The following is a 21,360-nucleotide window of genomic DNA, read 5'->3' as shown; positions in this document are numbered from 1 at the left end:
TCGCTGCACAGGGGGCCCTGCTTCAGCCCTAAAGCTTCTTATGTAACTGGGATTTAGTTTTAAGTCTCTCAGGCACTGCTGTATTAAATATGATTAGTGGCCCTCCTGCTGCGCTCTCCCCTCCCAAGAAACCCATGACATGATAGCTGCCCATAGGCCTACACGTGCAGTTAGCCGCAAAGTGTAATGAGCGCTCAACGATGCTCAGGCGTGCAAAGTGACAGCTGATTTCACACATTTTCATCATATGTGGAGCCTTTCTGTTGTGGAGCGTGGTGGGCTGGTCGGCTGTAGTATTCCTATTCATAAAGTGCCATCAGAAAACAATTGGTTTCTATCTCCAGGCTGGGGATATTCTTGGAATGTGTCACAGTGAAAGCAAACACTGACAAACTGGTCAAACACAGTGAATTTACTTTCCTCTCCCCTCTAGAATTATGGGCTGGAGACTGAGAATCTCAAAACGCTTTCTCATAAGCTTAACGCATCTGCCAAGAACCTGCAGAATTTCATCACAGGCAGGCGGCGCAGTGGCCATTATGACGGCCGAGCCACCCGCAAGCTGCCCAACGACTTTCTAACTTCAGTGGTGGACCTCATTGCTGCTGCCAAAAGCCTTTTGGCGTGGCTTGACAGGTGAGATTTGCAAAAAGATGAATTTAAACATTTGGTAAGTCATGTGTAAACATGTGGACGCACACTGTGAAAAAGGGCCCCACAGAGCTGTGTAGATTCAGGTACTGGTCCCATTTACAACTACATACACAAACACATAAATACAGGTTCACATGGACACATATTTATATGCATACTGGGTATATTCTTGCATACATTTCCTTAGATTCGTCTTAGATACAAACTTACAACCGTGCTAATTGCAAGCAAAAAGATATAATAATAATTTGAATTAATTATAAATATATAACTGACATCAAACAGGAATGAGACAGTCCTGTTTACATGCATTGGTACATGTAGTCTGATTTGGGATTTGTTTTTTTAACAGATACAGACTGGTTTTGTTTTTCTGTGTAATGTCCATGACCAATCATTTGACAAGAAAAGATGAGTAAAAGTCTTATATAAGTAGATTTTGACAGGGTGGCCAAAAAGACACCGAGAAAGTCTATTTATATGTCTCTTTATCCTTGCTTCCCTGTGGGATTGTGCCAGTCTGTGTGTTTGTGTCTGTTTGTGTTTGATGAATTTGGAAGTTCAAAGCTGACAACGTTCAGCAAAAATAACAAAGTGATTTGCTTTGCCTTTCCCCCATTATAGCTGACATGATTTACAGCATTCATCCCAATTAAAATTCACTAATCCGTGTTTCATGTCATGTTTGAAAATGCTTAATTGTTGACCAAATTGTACAAATAGAAACGTGGGAGTCGACGTTGCGTTTGTTGACAGTGGATAGGACGCACTTGTGAGGTTATTTGGAAAAAGCAGAACAGCAACTAATAATCTCTGCTCTACGTCAGCTGCTCTCGGCCTTAGGAGAAATGTGAATATTATTAAATGTGTTAAAAGCATTACAGACGTCACATTCCAAAATAAAAACCCCAAAACAGACTAACATAGGCAGAAATGTGAGGAATCCTAAAATGTAAAGGGAGAAATGCTGGTAAAAAAAATATGTAAAATTTACCAGTGACTGAGTCTCAAAGGAAGAATGATCTAATGGTTCATTCCAGGTGCTCTTTCTTTTTCAGATCTCCATTTGCAGCAGTGGCAGATTACTCTGTGACCAGAAACAATGTTATCCAGCTATGTCTTGAGCTCACTACAATTGTACAACAGGTAACAAATATGAAATGATTTATTGTATCATATCCTGTTGTACTGTATTACTTCATACTGTACAGAGCAAACTTGGGATCATCACAAAGCCTCTGTCAGAAAAAAGGAAGCTGATCCATATTAAAGTATAACGGCAGAATTGGAAAAATACCTGGTTCTTTGGTAAATGTGCTTATGATTTTTAAAATGAAATCTCAAAAATGTTTCTTCATTCCCTGCATAAATTTAAAATCTTTCTAAACCCTAAAGCAGATATACATTTACACAATTTTTTCCCCTTTCAGTACATCCTGCTTTTTTATTAGTTTTAGATTTTGCAGCTGTCAGTGATAATGAGAAGCTGAAATTGGACTTGACTACTTCACAACTTGTTTCTCATCTGTCAGATATGCTTTCATGTAAAGCAGCATCCTAATTAGAGCCACCTCAAAGAGTGACCTAAAAATATATTCTAAAGTGATAGAAATGATAGATGCTTATCATAAACTGCAGTTTCATTTTATTGTATCTGGGTCTGTCAGTCATATAGAGCCTCTAAAGACCAGTTAAAACTAAGAGAACTATACAGGTTTTAGGTTGGGCTCTGTGGAATATAATGTTTATATAGAGTTAAGAGAAAAATTAAAGTGGGAAAACATTAAAAGTGAGAGTGAAAGAGGGCAAAAGGGAAAATAATTGAAGGCTGAGAGAGAGGAAGACTGGCAGAGTGAAAGAGAGAGGGAAAGATGTGCCTCCGCATTGGTGATTCATTTGTTTTGTGTTTGTGCCTGCCTGTGTGGGAGTGTTGGGGGTTATAGGTGCCAAGCTGCTCGGTTTTTGCTTATATCCACCTACAGCAGAAATGCCAATAATAACTTCATTTTGACAAATTCTCTTGAGGTAACAGTGCTTTCTGAATATTCCTCAGGACTGCTCTGTGTATGAAACAGAAAACAAGATCCTGAATGTGGTGAGTTTGAAATGTTGTTCTATCGAAGAAATAATTAAACTAATATGTGCAAGCCTGAAGATTGTATTTATCCCTAATGTGTCCTCCGCAGTGTAAAACACTGTCTGAAGTGTGCGACCAAATTATCTCGCTCTCCTCGGATCCCATGGTGTCCCAGTCTGCACATTTGGAGGTTGTGCAGCTCCCCAACATAAAATCCACTGAAGGCTTGGTAAGAGTGACCCTCCCTCAGACTCTCAGAATCACACCCGTTTTGGGGAAAGGGGTTCGGTTTTAATTATCCAGCTCAGATTTTGTATCTCACTTTTTCAAGACTTATGAAATCTAGATTTGAAAGAACTTTTTTAAAGGATTTTTTTGGTGTAGCTTCAGAAACCCAGCAGAAACATTCATGCTGCTTTATTGTAAAATAATAATAAGTACGTAATAAATTCTTATTAGTTTGAAAAGATACTATAATAAGTCAACAAATAAATGACACATTTTATGTAGACTACATAGCCACATAGCTGATTAACTAATAATTACAGGAAAGGCAGAAATTTGTAGGTATTTCTTAGGAGTGGTTCATCTATCACACAGTAATCCCAGGCATACACACCTTGTACTTCACTATACGTAACAAGGCGTACATAACAAATACACATAACAAGTATTTCAATATACTTTTCACAAACTTGAAATATACTTAAAATATCAAGATGTTAAATTGTTTTTCAGGTTTGATGAACACAGGGAAAAGCCAAAACAGTAAAGTACAAAACTTACTAATGTGAATCGTACTAATGACGATTAAACAGCATGACAGAGTATTTTGTTTTATACAAATATGGCATGTGCAAATTCTCTTAAGCGTTTCTCTTACTCACTGCGAACATATTTCTGCTCAAGCCCAGTACTAACTTTGCCTGATTTTCCAGTTAAAGTTTTTATAAATACAGTTTTCTAATGGAACAGCACACACTTACTTTTTGAAGCATACAGAGGCTATTTTCATTAAAGGCTTGGTCAAGCCTGACTACAGCTGTATATATATTTGGTTATCTGTACATACCTGTAGAGGCATCAAGAAGTAGGCATACAATTTTTCTTTTGATTACTTTTTTTTGTCATATCTATCTCTGGAATTTCAACTTGGGGATAATAATGTCATGTCAAGTTTTCTGGGAATGACCAAAATTGCATTTCAAAGCAAACAGAACATCTGAAATATGGATTGTAGATTTTAAACCTTGCGTGCTGCTTTTCAGCACGATATCTAATGTAACTCACATTAGCTGACCCCAAACTAGGTTTTGCTGAGCTGGTGGGCATGTGAGTCAGTGGATAAAATGTGACATAAAAACAACATATTGGCCATATTCAGATGAGTGAAATGCAAGCAAATAGAATACAGCAACCGGCAATTCTGTTAGCACTTACTTTTAGGATTGTATATAACTGTTTAGAAGCAGAGAATACTTTTCTTGCACTGTATATAAACGCTCCCCTTTGTTGGACTCCATCTTTGCACTGACCTACACTCGGGCACAAGCTCCTTGCTTGGGGCCACAGTGAAAGCCCCACCCCCCACACATAAACGCTAGCATTGGGCATGGAAGTTCTTTCATCCGTTCAGTGAAACCTGAACACAACAGTGGGTCAAGTAGCCTAAAAATAAACCTCTTCCACTCATCTTGAAGACTGGCATGCTGCTTCTACGTTTCTGCGTGTGACTCGGTGTGTGTGTGTGTGTGTGTCACATAGTTATGCATGTATTTTCATGCATATCTGTGTGTAAATAGTTGTGTGTTTGTTTGTCTTGTACTTTTGACCCCTTTTAGTGAAAGCCTTGAAGGTTTTTTTTTTCTTTTTGCAGCACCAGACTAAAAGTATTTGCAGATAAACAATCATTTATCTTTGACTTAATCTGCTTGCGAGGGACTCGTTACATGACACAAGTTTGCAGAGTGTTCTGTGCATTTAAAGAAAGTGCACCCGTGTGATATTTTATGACTTTCCTCTAGTTGTTTAAGACTACTGAAACAAATTGAGATGTGTATAAAAGCACTTTCCCTCTCAGGCTTTCACTGAGTAAAAACCCAGATTTTCTACCAGTTTTGCACCACAAGCAGATTAAAACAAATGGAGATTTGCAAATATGGAGTAGTCTGTACTGTAAATGACTGCGGGGCTGAGCTGAGGTGCAGATGATGCTGACTCCTAATGCTGTGCTTTACAAGGCAGTCATTTACATATCTGCTATATTCCCACAGGGCATGTATATCAAATCAACATATGATGGTTTGCATGTGATCACCGGCACCACAGAGGGAGTAAGTGCAAATGTCTTTCTGCTCACCTTTGCAGAGTTTCACCTCACTGTTCGTTCACTATTTATACTTTACTTGAATCAGAGCTGCTTTTAATGACTCGGTCTCTCTGTTTTTCCATCAGTCACTGGCTGACCGCTGCAAGAAAATCCATGCTGGAGATGAAGTCATTCAGGTCAATCATCAGACAGTGGTATGGTCGTGTTCTTTCTCTGCCTTATTATTGTTGTTTTTAAAAGAAAATTTGTGTTATTTGAATTTGCACGTTATTTGCATTGCATTTGCAGATTATTTATGCAAATGTTTGTTTAATTTTGACATATTTTTTACATACATAAAGAAATTATGAATGCATGCTGTTGTTTTATACGCTCCTGCAGTTCAGTGCTTTTATGAGCCACTGCAGCTCAACTGTTATTGTCTAGGATACTGGCTGTAGTGTCTCTCGTAGTAGTTTTTGAGGGCTATCATGGGGTCAGTTGGATTTTCTGTTAAAAGCAGATCAAGAGGTACCTGCTTCAAAAAGGTAACTTGTGCTAGCGAGAGTTCTGTTTTCGTTCCTAGAAACTAGTGGTACACACACATTGTTTTTCTTGATAATTAGACGATTCTTGCTAGTTGCGATGCACCTGAATGCAACTACCAAATTTTAGCCTTCTTCTTCTTTTTTTTTAATAGATAGCAGAAAAGAACTGAAAAGCAGATGGGAAATGGAAATAATAAAGTGTATAATCCAGGCTCAAAGTGGGGATGTTGCTGTTCATTCTTTTTATTTCAATACATGGCTTTTTGACCTCAAATTGTTCTCAGCTGTCCCCAGATTCAGCATGAGCACTTATCAGCCAAAGTAATTGCCATTGTTTCTGTCAGTGAGAGGCATAACTGCACAAAATGTCTGTTTCTGCAGCGTACACAGCATGATGAGCAGAAATGAAAGGGAAAAAACTTTCAACTTTCACTTTTCCGTAGAGTGGAATTTAAATATAGCACCCATTGTTTAAAATAATTGCTACTTGTGTGTGCAACAGCGAGATTTATGATAATTACACAGCTCAAGTCAGATTAATTTCAGTCAGTCAAGTCACCCACTGAATGCAGCCATGTTTTGGAGAAAAAGTGGAAATGCAGAGTTGATTTTCATTTTACCGAAGCATGCGTCAGTCAGAGTCATGCTCCTCATGGGGCACCAAAGGAAAATGCAATGTATTCAAACAAAACTTCTACGGAAGCTATTTTAGCCTGTCATAGTAATGTAAATATTAGCATTACATAAGCCCAACACAGAAACAGCTAATTGAAATAGGGCCTTGAAGTATAGTATAAATGATTTGAGTGATTTTGCAGACTGATTTGCAAGACATTCTCAGCTCTTTCTAAACAACACGATTATGATGTATTGGTTGCCCGAAATTAGTATGTGGGGTAGGACTGAGTAATAGGTGTTCTCAAACAGAGGATGGACTCTTGCAGCAGCCTAAGTAGGCAATACATTACTGCAGTAGAGTTACATGCTGAGCTAAAACTCCACTGTTACTCATAAACATCGCTTAAACCAGCTTAAACATTGTTAATGCATTTAATTTATTATGGCACAGTGTAGAGCAACTTAATTACGGCTGATTGTTCACAAACGTTCCTTTGAGGGTTTAGAGAAACTGCATTGAACTAGATTTGTCTGTGATGGCCCAGATTACTGCCACCATCTCTTCTTACAGGAAAATGAGATAACAAGTCATAAAGAAAAGTTGTTAAATATCTTAATACTCAAGGACGAAAACACCACCAAGTGAAAAAAAACAAGGCATGTTATAAATAGTTGAGGGATTTATAATTAAGGCAGTAGGGAGTACTCCAGCAAAAAGACACAGAGCAGAGTTCACTGGATCTGAGCATCTTTTTTCATAAGAAGTGGATGTAGAAATGGCAGCTAAAGCAAACGAGTTACATCAAAGGAAACGAATGAAGAAAAAAAAATGCTCTGCCTTGTGATTAACTTGAAAACATGTAGAAAGACCTAAGGGTTTGCTAATTTGTAGGTTATTTTGGTGGTGTTGTGCACACAGAAGTAAATAACTCGTGACAACAGTGATAGAGTCTGGTGCAGGAATGGCCATTAAATGAAAAGCTTCAAACACATAAAATATCACATACACTATGGTACATTTTAACGCTCACGAGTTTTATCTGAATTTCCAGTGAGATGAAACAAAAGGAAGAAACCAATGACTTGATGTTGTATAAGAAACACTTTAAAGCAGAGCATTTCTTTACCAAGTAAACAGCTTAAAAAGCTGAAAATCAGGGATTTACTGTTTTAAATAAACACTTTTTTGTCTTCGCACAGAAGAACATTTTTTCTCTACCATAGAATAAAGAATAAAAGCAAAGTGTCTGTCTGTCTGCCTGTTCAGTCAGTCTATGTCTTTAATGCACTTTCTGTGAAGAATTTCTGTGTAGTGGCTGTAAGGGTGAAAAATTACTTGGCAAGGAACAAAGTGATTGCCAGGTCAGAGGCTGAAAAATGTCTGGTACTTCAGGGTGCTTGAAATACACGAGACATACTGAAAATTCAGTGCGGTTGACCGAGCGGGGGAATTTTTTATTTTCCTCCCCAAACTGGACCTGGCATATTTGGTTCAGCAGCAGAGAGTGTTTCTCTGGGCGGGATGCTATTCGTGCCAAATATCATTAAAACTGGGTTAAAGAGTATTTACATGGCATGCAGCTGTTCGCAACACACAACATCAGGCTGTACCACAACATGGCAGGAGGCGTGCAAGATGCCCTGAGGCATCCAGCTTTGCATTAAACATCATCATCAACATGAACCTCAGAGGGCTGCAGGCTGTGCTACAGTTGTCAACCATCAGGATCCATGTGCATTACCAAAATAACAAAGTAACAGCACCTCAAATAAAACAGCTCGCATTTTCTGGTGAACTGAACTTCAAAAAAAGATTAGACATAAAGAAATGACTTCAAATCGTGAATGGAAACTACCTGAAATACAGACAGTTAATAAGAAGACTAAATGTGGCATTGTTACACTGAAATATCAGCTTCTTATGCCTCCTCTCTGATGATAGCATCACTGAAGACATTATGTTTTAAACCCGCATCCTTCCCCTTTTCATGATCAGACTGTCTCAGGAATTTTTTGAAGAAATTTGTTCAGGTTTGGTCCAGCTGTTCATTTATACCATTTTAAAAAAACAAAACATGCTTTTTAAGCTCATCTGGCTCAAGAACCAATGAGCTTATGCCATGGTAAGGGGTCCATTGATAACCCATCCATTTGTCCAACCACAGCTCATAAGACTCACGCCTCCTGCTAAAGTATTGGTCAGAATTTAAACAAACTTACACACAATGATCACCTAACGGGTCTTTGCCCACACTCTTCTCAAGATTAATGTCACCTTTGTCCTTTTTACAGGCATTTTAACCTGTTAATTGTCATGAATCTTGAACTGGGTGAGCTACTAGTATCATTGATGTTCTGGTTGGATCCAAAACTCAAAAATTGTTACATTTTTCACATAAATGTCTAATAGTATTGAATTATAAAGTAATAAAGTAATGGACAAATGTCAAATTTAGTCAAGTTTTTCTGTAAGAACTCTTCTGGTTATTATTCAGGAGCATAACTCTGGAACTTAAGGATACATTACAACCATATTTCAATATTGTTCAGATAACAAACTTTAGAGCCCACCTATTAAATTCTATAATGATCGCTACATATGTGAGTCTACAGAGACAGATACTGCAGCATGAGCATCTGGCAGATGAAGGTGAATTTTTAGAAATGCAATAGCTTAACAGTCCATCAGCTAGTTATATGAAAATTTCTGTGTAATAGTAAAAAACTGATTACATGATGACGGTCATATTCTCAAATATGCAAAGGTAAACTTCACTAATACATATGGCAAAAAAACAACAAAAACAAAACACTCCCTGTTTATTTAGTCTAGGCAATATTTCCAGTTATTTCTGCAGTCTAAGGCATTAAAATGCCCGTGTGGGTTGAGGAAACCCTTATTGAGCTATTCTTGTACACTAGGTGGGCTGGCAGCTGAAAAATCTGGTGAACTTGTTGCGTGGAGATCCTGCAGGTGTCACCCTGACGCTGAAGAAACGCCCCCAGAGCACGCTCACGTCAACCCCTGCTCTGCTGAAAAACATGAGATGGAAACCATTAGCGCTGCAGGTATGATGACTGCCTTCATGCTCCACAGATATAGCTTTCATTCATGTCTCTGTGTGGCTGTTGATGTTGTTCGCTTGTGTTCATCTCTGTGCCTGTGGTGAATATAAACGTACAAAGCTAAACACCAAAAAATGCGATCACCCTAAAATAGGTAGAATATAAAATGAGAGTGTAACATGAATCTGCTTGTAGAGTAGCGTCCAAACTAATCCACTTGACTCCACCCACTTTGTGATCATAACTTTCGACTTTAACACTTTTTTTTTTTTATCAATTATTACATGTTTGTAATGCACCTTACAAATCTCAAACACTCTTCTTTTGACTAACTGATGCCCAGCATGATCCATACAGATTTTGACATTTCAGCCCTAAGTGGCATCTGTTGTCCTACTTCAGCCAAACCAATTACAATATTAGGACCGTGTGCCTGCGCCAGAATGGGTGGAAATGAGAGGGACGTGTATTAAAGTAGTCCAGCCTTTCTTTGAGTCCCATTCCAGAGAAAATGTTTTCTCCCCCTGAGGCCCTGAAGCGCAGTGCTGCTCAGCCTCCTCCCCCTTCACGTCCTCACATTCTTCTTCTCCACCTAAATCGAATCTGCTATGTCGCTGGCATTTTTCTGGGGCAAAAAAAAAGAAAAAAGCCAACCAGAGACTGTGGTGTTTTCTGATCTGAGCTGTGACTAAAATTTAAAATGTCAAGGTATTCTGCTAAGTTATTGAAAAGAACATTGCGCGGTGACTCATATAATGGTCTTATGATGGAGCACACAGACCACTCAGTGTTACATCTCAGCTATTGGTCAGCGCTGAGTTTATGCAGCATAGTTTGAGTAATGTCTTATTAGTATTCTATTGTTGAAAAACCTTTTTTTTTTGGAAGTCGATGATTTCTTGCGATTGGATTACATTTCTCCGACTATTCAAGTTAAGCTGACGATGTTGCATATTCTTATTCTTACAATACATTCGGCAAATTTGTTTTACATTGTGGTGCTTAAACACAAAGACATGTTTTCTTTAGAAAACAGTCTACTGTACATAACAAGCAAAGTAGGCTACGGCCAGATCCTCCTTGACCTGACTAAGAGGGATGACTAGACCGCACGCCAGCCTCTCTTCCTCTGTGCACCAGTTAGAACTAAAGCATCAGAAACGTACAGTACACAGCTCATTTCATGGTTGAGATGCTCAGCTGCACAGTCTGAACAGAGTGAACACTCCCGAACTGACTGACTGAACTGCTGTGAGCTCCAAATTTTCATTGTGTCGGTCCCTGTAACTGTTTCTCTCGCTCTTTCTCTCTGTCTGCCTTTTTCTCTGTCTTTCACACATGCTCACACATACACATACACTCACTTACACACAGCCAATCTTCCCTCAGAGCCCCAGCAGCAGTGTCGCTACGCCGACCAGCACTTTAAGCACTCCGTCCAGGAGGAGTAGCTGCGCCCTGCAGGACCTCTACATTCCCCCTCCTCCAGCAGAGCCCTACACCCCCAGGTGAACGCAGATGTAAAACACAGAAAACTTTGCTTGCTTTGCAAAAGCTTTCCTACACAGCAAATTCTGGTCTTTGGAATAAACTCTCTGGGAGTTCAGATTAACTACATTTGAGTGTACATGCGTGACCATCGAATAAACTCTAGTGCAGAGTTAGAGTAACTCTTTTCTGGGAGTTGATTTTTCAACTCTTTATAGGAGTTAAAACTAAACTCTCATGGAGTAAAATTTCTACTACCATAAAGAGTAAAATGTAACTCATAACTAGAGTTCATTTTGATATTAACTCTTTTATAGTGTTACTCATCAAATGAAAAAAGTTTTGGGTGACAATTACTACAAAAACACAATACTGATTATTATGAATGTATGAATTTTATTTATCAAAAGTATCATTATTCAAAATTCAATGGACTAACATACATTCTGTGTAACAGCACTATAATAGTGTAACATTCGACATTAAAACAGCAACAATTATGGCAGCTAAACAGTTGAGACATTGTGTGGTCAGATAGGCCTAATATTGGGGGAAAAAAACGAATTAAAGAAAAAAAAAAAGACTACAGAATAAGCACTTATTGTAATGCAGTGTTAACATGAAAAAGACTCTATAAGGTCTCCATTAAGCCAACAAATTAAATAATGCAACTGTCTGACACGACATACAATTGTGAATCACACCCATATGACATTTGGCCATCAAAACTTTTGAAATGTCTTAACTTCTCCCTTTCTAGGACCAGTATCTTCTTAGGAATGGTTTCATTTACCTGATAAGCATGAAAATGATCATGGAAACACGTTTCATGCTCAACCATAACAAAAACAGCTTTACCATCATGTAAAATGATTGAAGTTATCTTGCTGAAAACCGGCATGTTTTCATAAGTGCCTGTGCAAACAAAAAGCCCAACACGATATTCAACTCCACTACACTTTACCCAGTTTGTGAGTTTGACAGTGTTCTGTAAATCAACATGAAGATATGGAGATATAATTTCTGAGTATTCTTGTGTTTCAAGTGAACGCATTTTAACTGGACCAGACTCAACTTCTTTTAAACTCATACATTCCCAATGATAAGCTAATGCAAACTGATGTTTCCTTGCAAGTGATACAGTCAAATTCTTAAAGTTCTTAACACAGTCTTTGAAAAATTTGTGTTTGGCTTCAAATCTCATGGTCCAGATATGAATGAGAGGACCAATCTTTCGAATGCACCTTGGATAGTGGACCATGAAATGATGTTTTGGAATTAAGTTGTTTGATGGGTATAGTTCCTTAAAGAGTCTATGGTGTTCAATAATCAGGTGCTTTAAATACACAGTCATTCCTTCAGTGATAGAGTATGAGAAAACTATGTTTAGAATGTGCAACAACAAAAGCAACAAATGCCAGTGCAAATCATCCTCTGGTACCAGGGGCCTGTGCTTCGTACCGCGCTAAGTGAGTTAGCTGGATTAGATTGTTGACGATTTCGCGTGATCCTGGATCGTTCGGTTCCCCGAAGCCCATCCGGGACTTGCTGTCATAGCAACAGAGCCGTAAGCGTAAACCTGCTGGGGAGCAGGTTTACTTTATGTAAACAGGATTAGATCGCGGCCACGCAGGTATGCCCGCGTCATTCATACGAAAGCAACAGCGATATTCCACCACTGTTTCACCATAAATAAATAACATCACTGTAACCAAAGATAATGCAGCACTTGATCCTTTTATTGATTTCACACAGATACATACAGGTCATTCCCTAAAAAAGGGAAATGTACTATTAACATTCTATTACATGTATGTGATTATTACAGATTTAATTCATATTTCAGAGTAGTAATTGTAAATTACTTCGTGTAATCAAGATGAGAGACCACGGCTATAAAAGCGAAGGTGGATTTGGGAAGTCTGTCGCAGTCATATCCTGTCCGTTTACGCGAGCAACCCATTGCGGAAGGTGCAAGATTGATAAGGAGAGTCCTCAGAATTCAGCGTATATTGCGGGACAGACAGGATCCTTTAGCTCAGCGCGACAGTGTGCTCATAGAGAGATATCGATTTTCCCGTGAGGGTATTATTCACTTAACCAACTTGTTGACGAGGGGGTGCAGGACCACCACCTGTCTTTGTTTTTGCTCTGCCCTTTTCTTGGTTGCTGTTATGAACAAACAAACAGAGTATTCCAGGGTCTCTTTCCAAGAGACGACAAGCAATATAAGTGATAAATATTACCATTCTGTAGAATATTCTTATATTTCACTTTTACTTGTTCCCATGTTCTAGTGGGTCCTGTTGTGGCTCTAATGTGAAAGGGGATATAATATAACATATTATAATATAATATAATGTAATATAATATTGGATAATATGGTGTGATATGATAAATCTACCCTACCGCCTACTGGTGTTGGCCAGAGGGGCCGATGGCGCAATATGGCAGCCTGGCTTCTGTCAGTCTGCCCCAGGGCAGCTGTGGCTACAACCGTAGCTGCCTCCACCAGTGTGTGAATGTGAGAGTGAATGAATAGTGGCATTGTAAAGCGCTTTGGGTGCCTTGAAAAGCGCTATATAAATCCACTCCATTATTATTGTTATTATTGAATTACTTACGAGTTTGATTTGTCAGCAACTTTCTGCCAGCCCTCTCTCCTTGCTTTTGCAGCCTTTGCAGTGTTCCCTTGCGTTTTAATTAAACTCTGAAACTCCTGAAATCCCTCACTCAAGAGTTCTTGCTCTGCTGCCGAAAAATACCGAGCGCGCTCCTTCGACATTTTCGCCGACCAATCAAAGGGTTGCCGATCAATGTTTCTACTATCGATGCGTAGCCCCTGTTGGGCCACCCAGTGATCTCACATTACTTCATCCAGCTATACTAATCGTCAACAACAGGTGTGTTCGGGGAACCGGAATAGCGAGCTCAGAGTTAGCGCGATGATTTGGTCTTGGATGTTTCATTTGATCTTGGATGTAGTAAGCGACGTACGAAGCACAGGGCCCAGGTCACCAAATATCAAAGGTATGTTTGTGATCAAGCAAAGTGTTTGTGATGCATTTAAACCTATTCCATGCCCTGCACGATCCAGGTTAATATTCGTTGGTTTATTTTTCTTTTCCATATAGCCGTAATTAAAAGCATATATCCTATTTAACAAGCTACCTTTAGAGATGAAGTATTCGATTAAATATTGAAATAGCAACTTGACTTCATATTGACCAACCCCTTCCAAAATATCATGCATGATGTCAACGGCATAATTTTCCGCAATATTGAAATATTTTAATGAATTAAGTATGCTCTTTCTTTTTATGCCGAATGAAGATGTTAATGTTGGATCATCTACCAAATTATTATAATGTTGGTTATTCAGAATTGGTGATCTAAGAGTTAAACATGGGTCGTCCTCTGAGAAAACTAATTGAGCTGAAGACTGATCAATTAAGCAAAATCTACAAAAATAGCTCTAAACGATTCCAAAAATCCAAGAATGCTATGCATCCCCAAGTTATCACCTGTAATTTGTGCCAGAGTACCAAATACAGGAAATTTAGCAAATGGAACAGCAATCCCACTCGTCTCTAATATTTTCAGGTCCTTTACTAGGGGCTTCAGGATTTCATCAATTCCATATTTTTTTGCGTCTTGTGCATAAAATAATGATACCAGATGAATGTTCATTAAAGCCGAATTCAGACTGGGAAGAAGATTTCTAAGGATGAAGTAAAGGCAGCCAACTTTGTGTATACCCTTTTTTGAACCTAAAGGATTTGCACACTCAAATTCGTCATAGTACAATTGGACTTGGATAGCAAACTTGCTACCTGAAAACAAAGGATGACTTTTGAAGTAGCTTCCATCACAGAAGTCCTGATATGTGTCAGACTGGGTGCATATTTGCATCATCTCACAAATACTTTCATTCTTAAAAATGAACTGGAGTGTTTTCAATATGGGAATATATATGAATTTGTCATTTACTGGGACTTGCTCATAGGTTCTAGTTTTGGTACATCGTCTAGTATCGTATCTTACTCCTAGGTGCAATTCAACTGGCTGTACCATTTCCCACTTATCTCTAAAATATTTTTTACATTTGCTTTCAGAATTCAAGTGACTAAACGGATTGTCCAAATTTTTAAATAAATCTGCAATGGCTGATCTGGAGGGACTGTCATTTGGTAATAGGGTCAATAATTGTTCCTGAATATTAGATTGCCAATCTCCCACAAATTCCTCTAAGTTCTGAACTGTAGAAAGAACTACAGTATTTGGTACACCACTTCCTAAAAGTCTGGCAATAATGGAGGCAGACATGTCCTTGCTCTGATTTGAGAATGAAGGGCCTGCTTCAGAATTTTGGCACTGAGATGATGTGGATGGTGTTTCATCATTTAAGCACTGAGAACTACTAAACTGTTGGGTATCATGGTCAGAAGGGGTCTCATGAGGAACACATGTGCTAACAGTAGCATGTATCTTATTCAGATGTCTTCTAAATCCAGAATAACTTGAGAATTGTAAACAACATCCTATCTGACCACATTTTAGTTTCAAATTTTTGCCAGGATACATTCCATGAACTAGTTTTAAATGTCTGAACAAAAGTAAAGCTGTAGCAAAGGATAAAGCACAGAGAAAGCAGGTCAACATTTTGAATGCATAACCTGGTTACTACTTATTCAACAGCTTTGCTCGCAACTCTTTGACTCTTGGACTTTCCACTGTTGTGCCTACATCAATATTGTACACAGTGGTCTGCAAAAATGTGTACAGGCTGGACAGAGCGTCTTCATATTTCACACTGAAAACAAAGTGGCACTTGAACAGCTCATCAAATGCACCCAGTGATGTGCCTGACTGACATGGAAGAAGCTTTCGATCCAAGACTATGTAGAAGCTGAAAACCTGTGCTTTTGAAGTCCCTGTGGCCAGGAGATATGGCTGAGGGTTTCCTTCATTGTTCATGAGGTGATCCTCAAGGCTCTGGCAAGACTGAAACACAATAAAAAGCATCACTTTATAAACCCTTAGGTTAAGAAAAAGTGTTCCATGAACCACAGTATCTGGAACTGGATCACATTATCTTGACAAACCTTGTGAAATTTAACCAGATGATCTATTGCCTCTCCAACACTCATCTTCTTTGGCCGTTTCCTTCCAGCTGGTTGTGGCGTGAGAAGGTGCAGCAGAACAAGAAGAGAAGCCATGTCGCTGTCCCACTCTGCAGACAGTGTTAAGGAGTTAAATACTAATGCTGGAAAGGGGAGACAGAACTGAACTTCACTAACATATAAAAACTGGTTGAGGGTATGAGCAGAAAATAAGTGATCCATACACACATTATCCACACTGCTGCTTTTTTGATAACTTTTAAAAATGAAAACTAAAATTACTACACTAATAAAGTGTTACTTTAGGACACTACCTGGCTCATCAGCATCATCCATTTCTTCGTTCAAAGCAGATTTCAGCAATCTTTTCAGAAGACAAGTCTCTTTAAGGTCTCTGGCTTCCCTGGCAACCTTGTCTTTAAAACTGGTGTTCCATTTTTCCAGGAACCTGGAAGCAGTCTCTACTCCAAACATCATTGCAAAGTCCTGCAAAATCTAACAAAGGAGAAGTATGTCCATTAAAATCAATTTTTTTAAGTCAAGTATTTTTCAGATCCCCATTTGTTTACCTACCAGTCCTTTAGTGTCCAAAAACCGAGGAAACATCTGAAGAATGTTTGCTGATTCTTGTGGGTCATGGAGTATCTGCTGACGATAGTAGAATGTCTCTCTCATCTTCTGGAAGACTATATCTTGGTCAGTGGTGTGATGAAGAAGAGACATGGCTTCCATACATTGATCTCTTGTTTGCTGGTCATTAGTGAAACCAAACTTCCTTCGTGATGTGGGCCATCCTTTCAGTTCCACCCTGTTCTGTGATGCAGTGGGGGGTTTGGATTGACGTTGCACAGTCTTGATACGCCACTCAAGAAAACCTTTGTTGCTCTGAATGTCATAGAAATGCTCCTACAGAAAGAAAGAAATTGCATACATTGTAGAGTGTGTATATATATTTATATATATGTGTAGGGAGAGAGACAGAGAGAGAGAGAGAGAGAGAGAGAAAGAGAGCAAGTCTTATTACACACTACAGTTGCAGAGCAAACTCACATATCCCTTTTTGGAGTACGGATCCTTCAAAGATGGGAAGAGTGACACGATTCCAAGTGCATGAAACTCCTTCGTTGCTTTACTTACAGTTCTCCTGCAAAAGCAGAAGTGTTTTTTGATAAGATCCTTGCCAGTTTTAAAGATGAATAGAATAAACATCATTCCTCTTACCCTTCCTTTTCACGCATGTGAGCTACAATGATGTTCACCATTAATCGCCTGGTGGAATCTTTCAAACTCCCAGTTTTTTCATACTCATGGATGACAGTCACCCCTGCTGGTTTGGAAGTCAGAATCTGCTCCACTGTCTAAACACATTTGATACAAAGAACAAAAAAATTGACAAAAAATGAGACTATTTTAACCCAAACAACAATTTCAATCTGTGGATTATACATATGAACTACATGAAATACTATATCAAATTATTTTTCTCTAATCTGTTTTATCTTCGTGTTTAAGCTTTTTCAAGTAATGACAACTAAAGAGTCAAATACAAGTCTATTAAGTAATGTATCTACATTTCTTGCATGTATGCTGTCCAATAGAGGCTGAACCATTTGAAGTCCGGCATCGCTTGTGTCACTGCTCTGACTGCTGGTGGTTGAGACAGACAATGTATCTGTTAGACTTGGAGAGGAGGGCTCTTCCACATGTTGCTTCAGGACAGTCAAATCTGAGGGTGACAAACAAAAATATTACAATATAAGGCATATACAATCAAAAATCAACCACAACAAAGCTACCATTTACGCACATAGGCACATACGTAAATTGTATGCTTTGATTAAATTATACTTTCTCCCAGGAGAACAGATGGTTATTTTGTATTTTATTATGGTAATATACAATTTACATACCACAAGGTGTGAGTGTCACATAGTGTGTTAGGTCTGAGCAGTCACGCAGCTTCTTGGATGATTCTGTTTCCAGGATGTCTGAAATGCATGTGATAAATCCAACTTACTGTTGAGCCATGAAAGCAGCATTTTGTGATTGTTACCACAGGATATTAGACAAATTAAAAAAGGTTTATTTAAGAGTAACTGTAGAAATCAAATCCCACAAAATCTATCAGAGCATATATTTACTTACCTTCAGCTGTATAGATGACAAAGCACACCTCTTTGACTCCTGCAAGTTCAGGAAAGACATCCTCATCCACCTCTATACCCTGCTCATCTGTGACTTTCAGTGCTGCATTTTCTGGTATGAGAAACTTCTGCTGCACTGAAGTAAAATCATCACTTAGTTAATAACAACATTATCATTTCCTCTTTAATGACTTGGTACAAACCATGTATAACTTACCTGCACTCATAAAATCTGTGAAGCTGACTTCTTCCAATTTGACATATTTCTTTGTCTCTCTGTGTTTTACTTTTATCAACATCTTGGCCACCTATGGAAAAAACCTTTACTAATATGAAACATAACATGTGGAAGAAGAAGAGGCTGTTTATGATAACTTTATGTGAACTGTGTATAATGTAATCCATAAACACTTTCTAACATTGAGCTAGCCTGTCCACACTAGCTACTGCTTAAAATCTATTTAGCTAGGCTAGGTTTAGCAGACAATGTGACCGCATGTTTGCCGCGTCCTTGTCTTTTCAGGTGTGGCGAGTGGCGACAGGGTTGTGTGCATATCTGTGAAGCAGGACTAACTAACTTATGTTAATGGTACCTTGATATCTCATTAATGCAGGCTGCACCTCTCTTTGGTTAAATACGGCCATTACCATGAGTCTAAACATAATATTACTGTAGTTAGCTAACGTTAAATGAAACATTAGTGTTTAAAAAAAAGAAATACAAATGAACGTTTTCATTGACAACGTGAAATGTGTATCTTCAAATACAGTAAGATAAGTTAGTTAGCTAACTTTTGACTAATGTTAGCCTAGCTGCTATCAACGAATCAGCGTAACATGCAGAAAACACGTGTAGTGCTAGTTAGTTAACTTTATATTTTACTTATGCATCCATGTAACTGAATATATATATATATATATATATATATATATATATATATATATATATATATATATATATATATATATATATATATATATATACCAGAAGGCAACATTGCAGACATAGAGGACAGTTACAAGTACCTGGGGATCCCGCAGGCAAATGGGAACCATGAAGAGGCCGCTAGAAAGGCTGCAACCACCAAGTACCTGCAGAGGGTCAGGCAAGTCCTGAGGAGTCAGCTGAATGGTAAGAACAAGATCCGGGCCATCAACACATACGCCCTGCCCGTGATCAGGTACCCTGCTGGGGTAATAAGCTGGCCAAAGGAGGAGATAGAAGCCACTGACATAAAGACAAGAAAGCTCCTGACCATGCATGGAGGGTTTCACCCCAAGTCCAGCACCCTGAGGCTGTACGCTAAGCGGAAGGAAGGGGGCCGGGGACTGGTGAGTGTCAGCACCACAGTCCAGGATGAGACAAGGAACATCCAAGAATACATTGGGAAGATGGCCCCAACTGACCGAGTGCTCAGTGAATACCTCAGGCAGCAGAAACCCAAGAAAGAGGAGGGAGACGAGGAACCATCATGGAAGGACAGGCCCCTGCACGGTATGTACCACCGGCAGATAGAGGAGGTGGCTGATATCCAGAAATCCTACCAGTGGCTGGACAAAGCTGGACTGAAAGACAGCACAGAGGCACTAATCATGGCAGCACAAGAACAAGCTCTGAGTACAAGATCCATAGAGGCTGGGGTCTATCACACCAGGCAAGACCCCAGGTGCAGGCTGTGTAAAGATGCCCCAGAGACTATCCAGCACATAACAGCAGGGTGCAAGATGCTAGCAGGCAAGGCATACATGGAACGCCATAACCAAGTGGCCGGCATAGTGTACAGGAACATCTGTGCCGAGTATAACCTAGAAGTCCCGAGGTCAAAATGGGAGATGCCCCCAAGGGTGGTGGAGAATGACCGAGCTAAGATCCTGTGGGACTTCCAGATACAGACGGACAAAATGGTGGTGGCTAACCAACCGGACATAGTGGTGGTAGACAAACAGAAGAAGACGGCCGTAGTGATCGATGTAGCGGTTCCGAATGACAGCAATATCAGGAAGAAGGAACACGAGAAGCTGGAGAAATACCAAGGGCTCAGAGAAGAGCTCGAGAGGATGTGGAGGGTGAAGGTAACGGTGGTCCCCGTGGTAATCGGAGCACTAGGTGCAGTGACTCCCAAGCTAGGCGAGTGGCTCCAGCAGATCCCGGGAAAAACATCGGAGATCTCTGTCCAGAAGAGCGCAGTCCTGGGAACAGCTAAGATACTGCGCAGGACCCTCAAGCTCCCAGGCCTCTGGTAGAGGACCCGAGCTTGAAGGATAAACCGCCCGCAGGGGCGTGCTGGGTGTTTTTTTTTTTTTTTATATATATATAAATAACATTACTACACTCACAGAAAATTCCAAAATAAATAAAGTATTTTTACCTCCTACATGTCGGAGTCCAAGAGACAAGCACAGATAGACAGGGTAACGGTCGACAGACAAACAACACCAGCAATGTGTTGAATTAGACTCCTTAGCACTCAGTGAATGAACACCTAAATATTACACCGCTTGAGAGTACTCCCCAACACTAACTGTAGTATAAGGTGAAAAATAAACTCCTGGAATGTAACTCTTGTGCACTTTTATGCCTTACTCCAAAATATTTAACTCCAGAGATTTGCTGTGTACCAGAGTTTTCTGCTCTAAGTGTGACTACAGGGCAGTGTTTTTATGTGCACATTATGTACGACACAGTCATGTTATTTTATTGAGTGAAGGTGTACCGTTGTATCAACAATGGCAGTGAGAGGAGGGGAGTCTGTTTTAAAAGATAGAGGTGAAAAACAATGAAAAATATGTGAAAAAAAGAACAAAAAGGAATGCACAGTTCATATTTTGAGAAATCTTTAATGTAAAACAACCACTGACTCATTAATTACACCTTGCTGGTGCCAGGTTGGACCCATTTGTGCCTTCAGAACTGCGTTAACTCTTCATAGCATGGATTCAACAAGGTGCTGGAAATGTTCCTCAGAGATTTTGGTGCATATTAACTGGATTATATCACACAGTTGTTGCAAACTGCAAATCAGCTGCACATCCATAATTTGAATCTTCCCGTTTCACCACAACCCAAACATGCTCTGTTGGCCTGAGATCTGTTAACTGTGAGTAGTCAAGTCGTTGTCATGTTCAGCAAACCAGTTTGAGATGATTTGAGCTTTGTGATGGGTGGGATTGTGATTGGGTGGTATCCTGCTTAAAGCACCCATCAGAATCATGGTGAGCAACAATACTCAGGTAGTCTATGGTGTTTAAATGAGGCTCAATTGGCACTAAGTGTGCTAAGAAAATATGTCCCACACCATTACACCACCAGCAGTAGCCTGAACTATTAATATAG

The 21,360-nt window shown here is 39.4% G+C and overlaps 3 protein-coding genes across 5 annotated transcripts in view; 1 reads left to right on the top strand and 2 right to left on the bottom strand.

Annotated features, from left to right (window-relative positions):
• The window catches only part of LOC309715966 (connector enhancer of kinase suppressor of ras 2-like), a 41,769-nt gene that overhangs the window by 7,788 nt on the left and 12,621 nt on the right, over positions 1–21,360 (top strand). The window contains exons 3-10 of one of the 3 annotated variants that reach the window (XM_082549495.1): positions 434–636; positions 1,713–1,800; positions 2,708–2,749; positions 2,841–2,960; positions 5,005–5,064; positions 5,186–5,254; positions 9,128–9,274; positions 10,646–10,779. In XM_082549495.1, coding sequence (XP_082405621.1) covers positions 434–636; positions 1,713–1,800; positions 2,708–2,749; positions 2,841–2,960; positions 5,005–5,064; positions 5,186–5,254; positions 9,128–9,274; positions 10,646–10,779 — 863 coding nt within the window. Of the gene's footprint in view, positions 1–433; positions 637–1,694; positions 1,801–2,707; positions 2,750–2,840; positions 2,961–5,004; positions 5,065–5,185; positions 5,255–9,127; positions 9,275–10,645; positions 10,780–21,360 lie in introns of all 3 variants that reach the window. The other 2 variants (XM_082549494.1, XM_082549493.1) reach the window with 2 other exon arrangements.
• On the bottom strand, positions 14,239–16,279 carry LOC309715967 (uncharacterized protein). Its single transcript, XM_082549496.1, has 3 exons — positions 16,197–16,279; positions 15,865–15,992; positions 14,239–15,763 (listed from the first exon to the last, which is right to left on the bottom strand). Exons 1-3 carry the CDS (start codon positions 16,216–16,218, stop codon positions 15,443–15,445), a joined length of 471 nt encoding a protein of 156 aa, XP_082405622.1. The 5' UTR covers positions 16,219–16,279; the 3' UTR covers positions 14,239–15,442.
• Positions 16,675–20,639, bottom strand: LOC309715465 (uncharacterized protein; the record flags this gene model as incomplete). The annotated part of the gene is made up of 8 exons (XM_082548617.1): positions 20,396–20,639; positions 18,244–18,334; positions 18,028–18,162; positions 17,793–17,870; positions 17,454–17,608; positions 17,104–17,240; positions 16,933–17,026; positions 16,675–16,788 (listed from the first exon to the last, which is right to left on the bottom strand). Coding segments are annotated over exons 2-8 (795 nt in total), but the record flags the coding sequence as incomplete, so codon positions are not given.

The sequence above is a fragment of the Aulonocara stuartgranti genome, assembly GCF_965226115.1.
Source record: "Aulonocara stuartgranti genome assembly, chromosome: 10".
NCBI classification, from domain to species: Eukaryota; Metazoa; Chordata; class Actinopteri; order Cichliformes; family Cichlidae; genus Aulonocara; species Aulonocara stuartgranti.
This window is presented reverse-complemented; position numbering and strand designations above follow the sequence as displayed.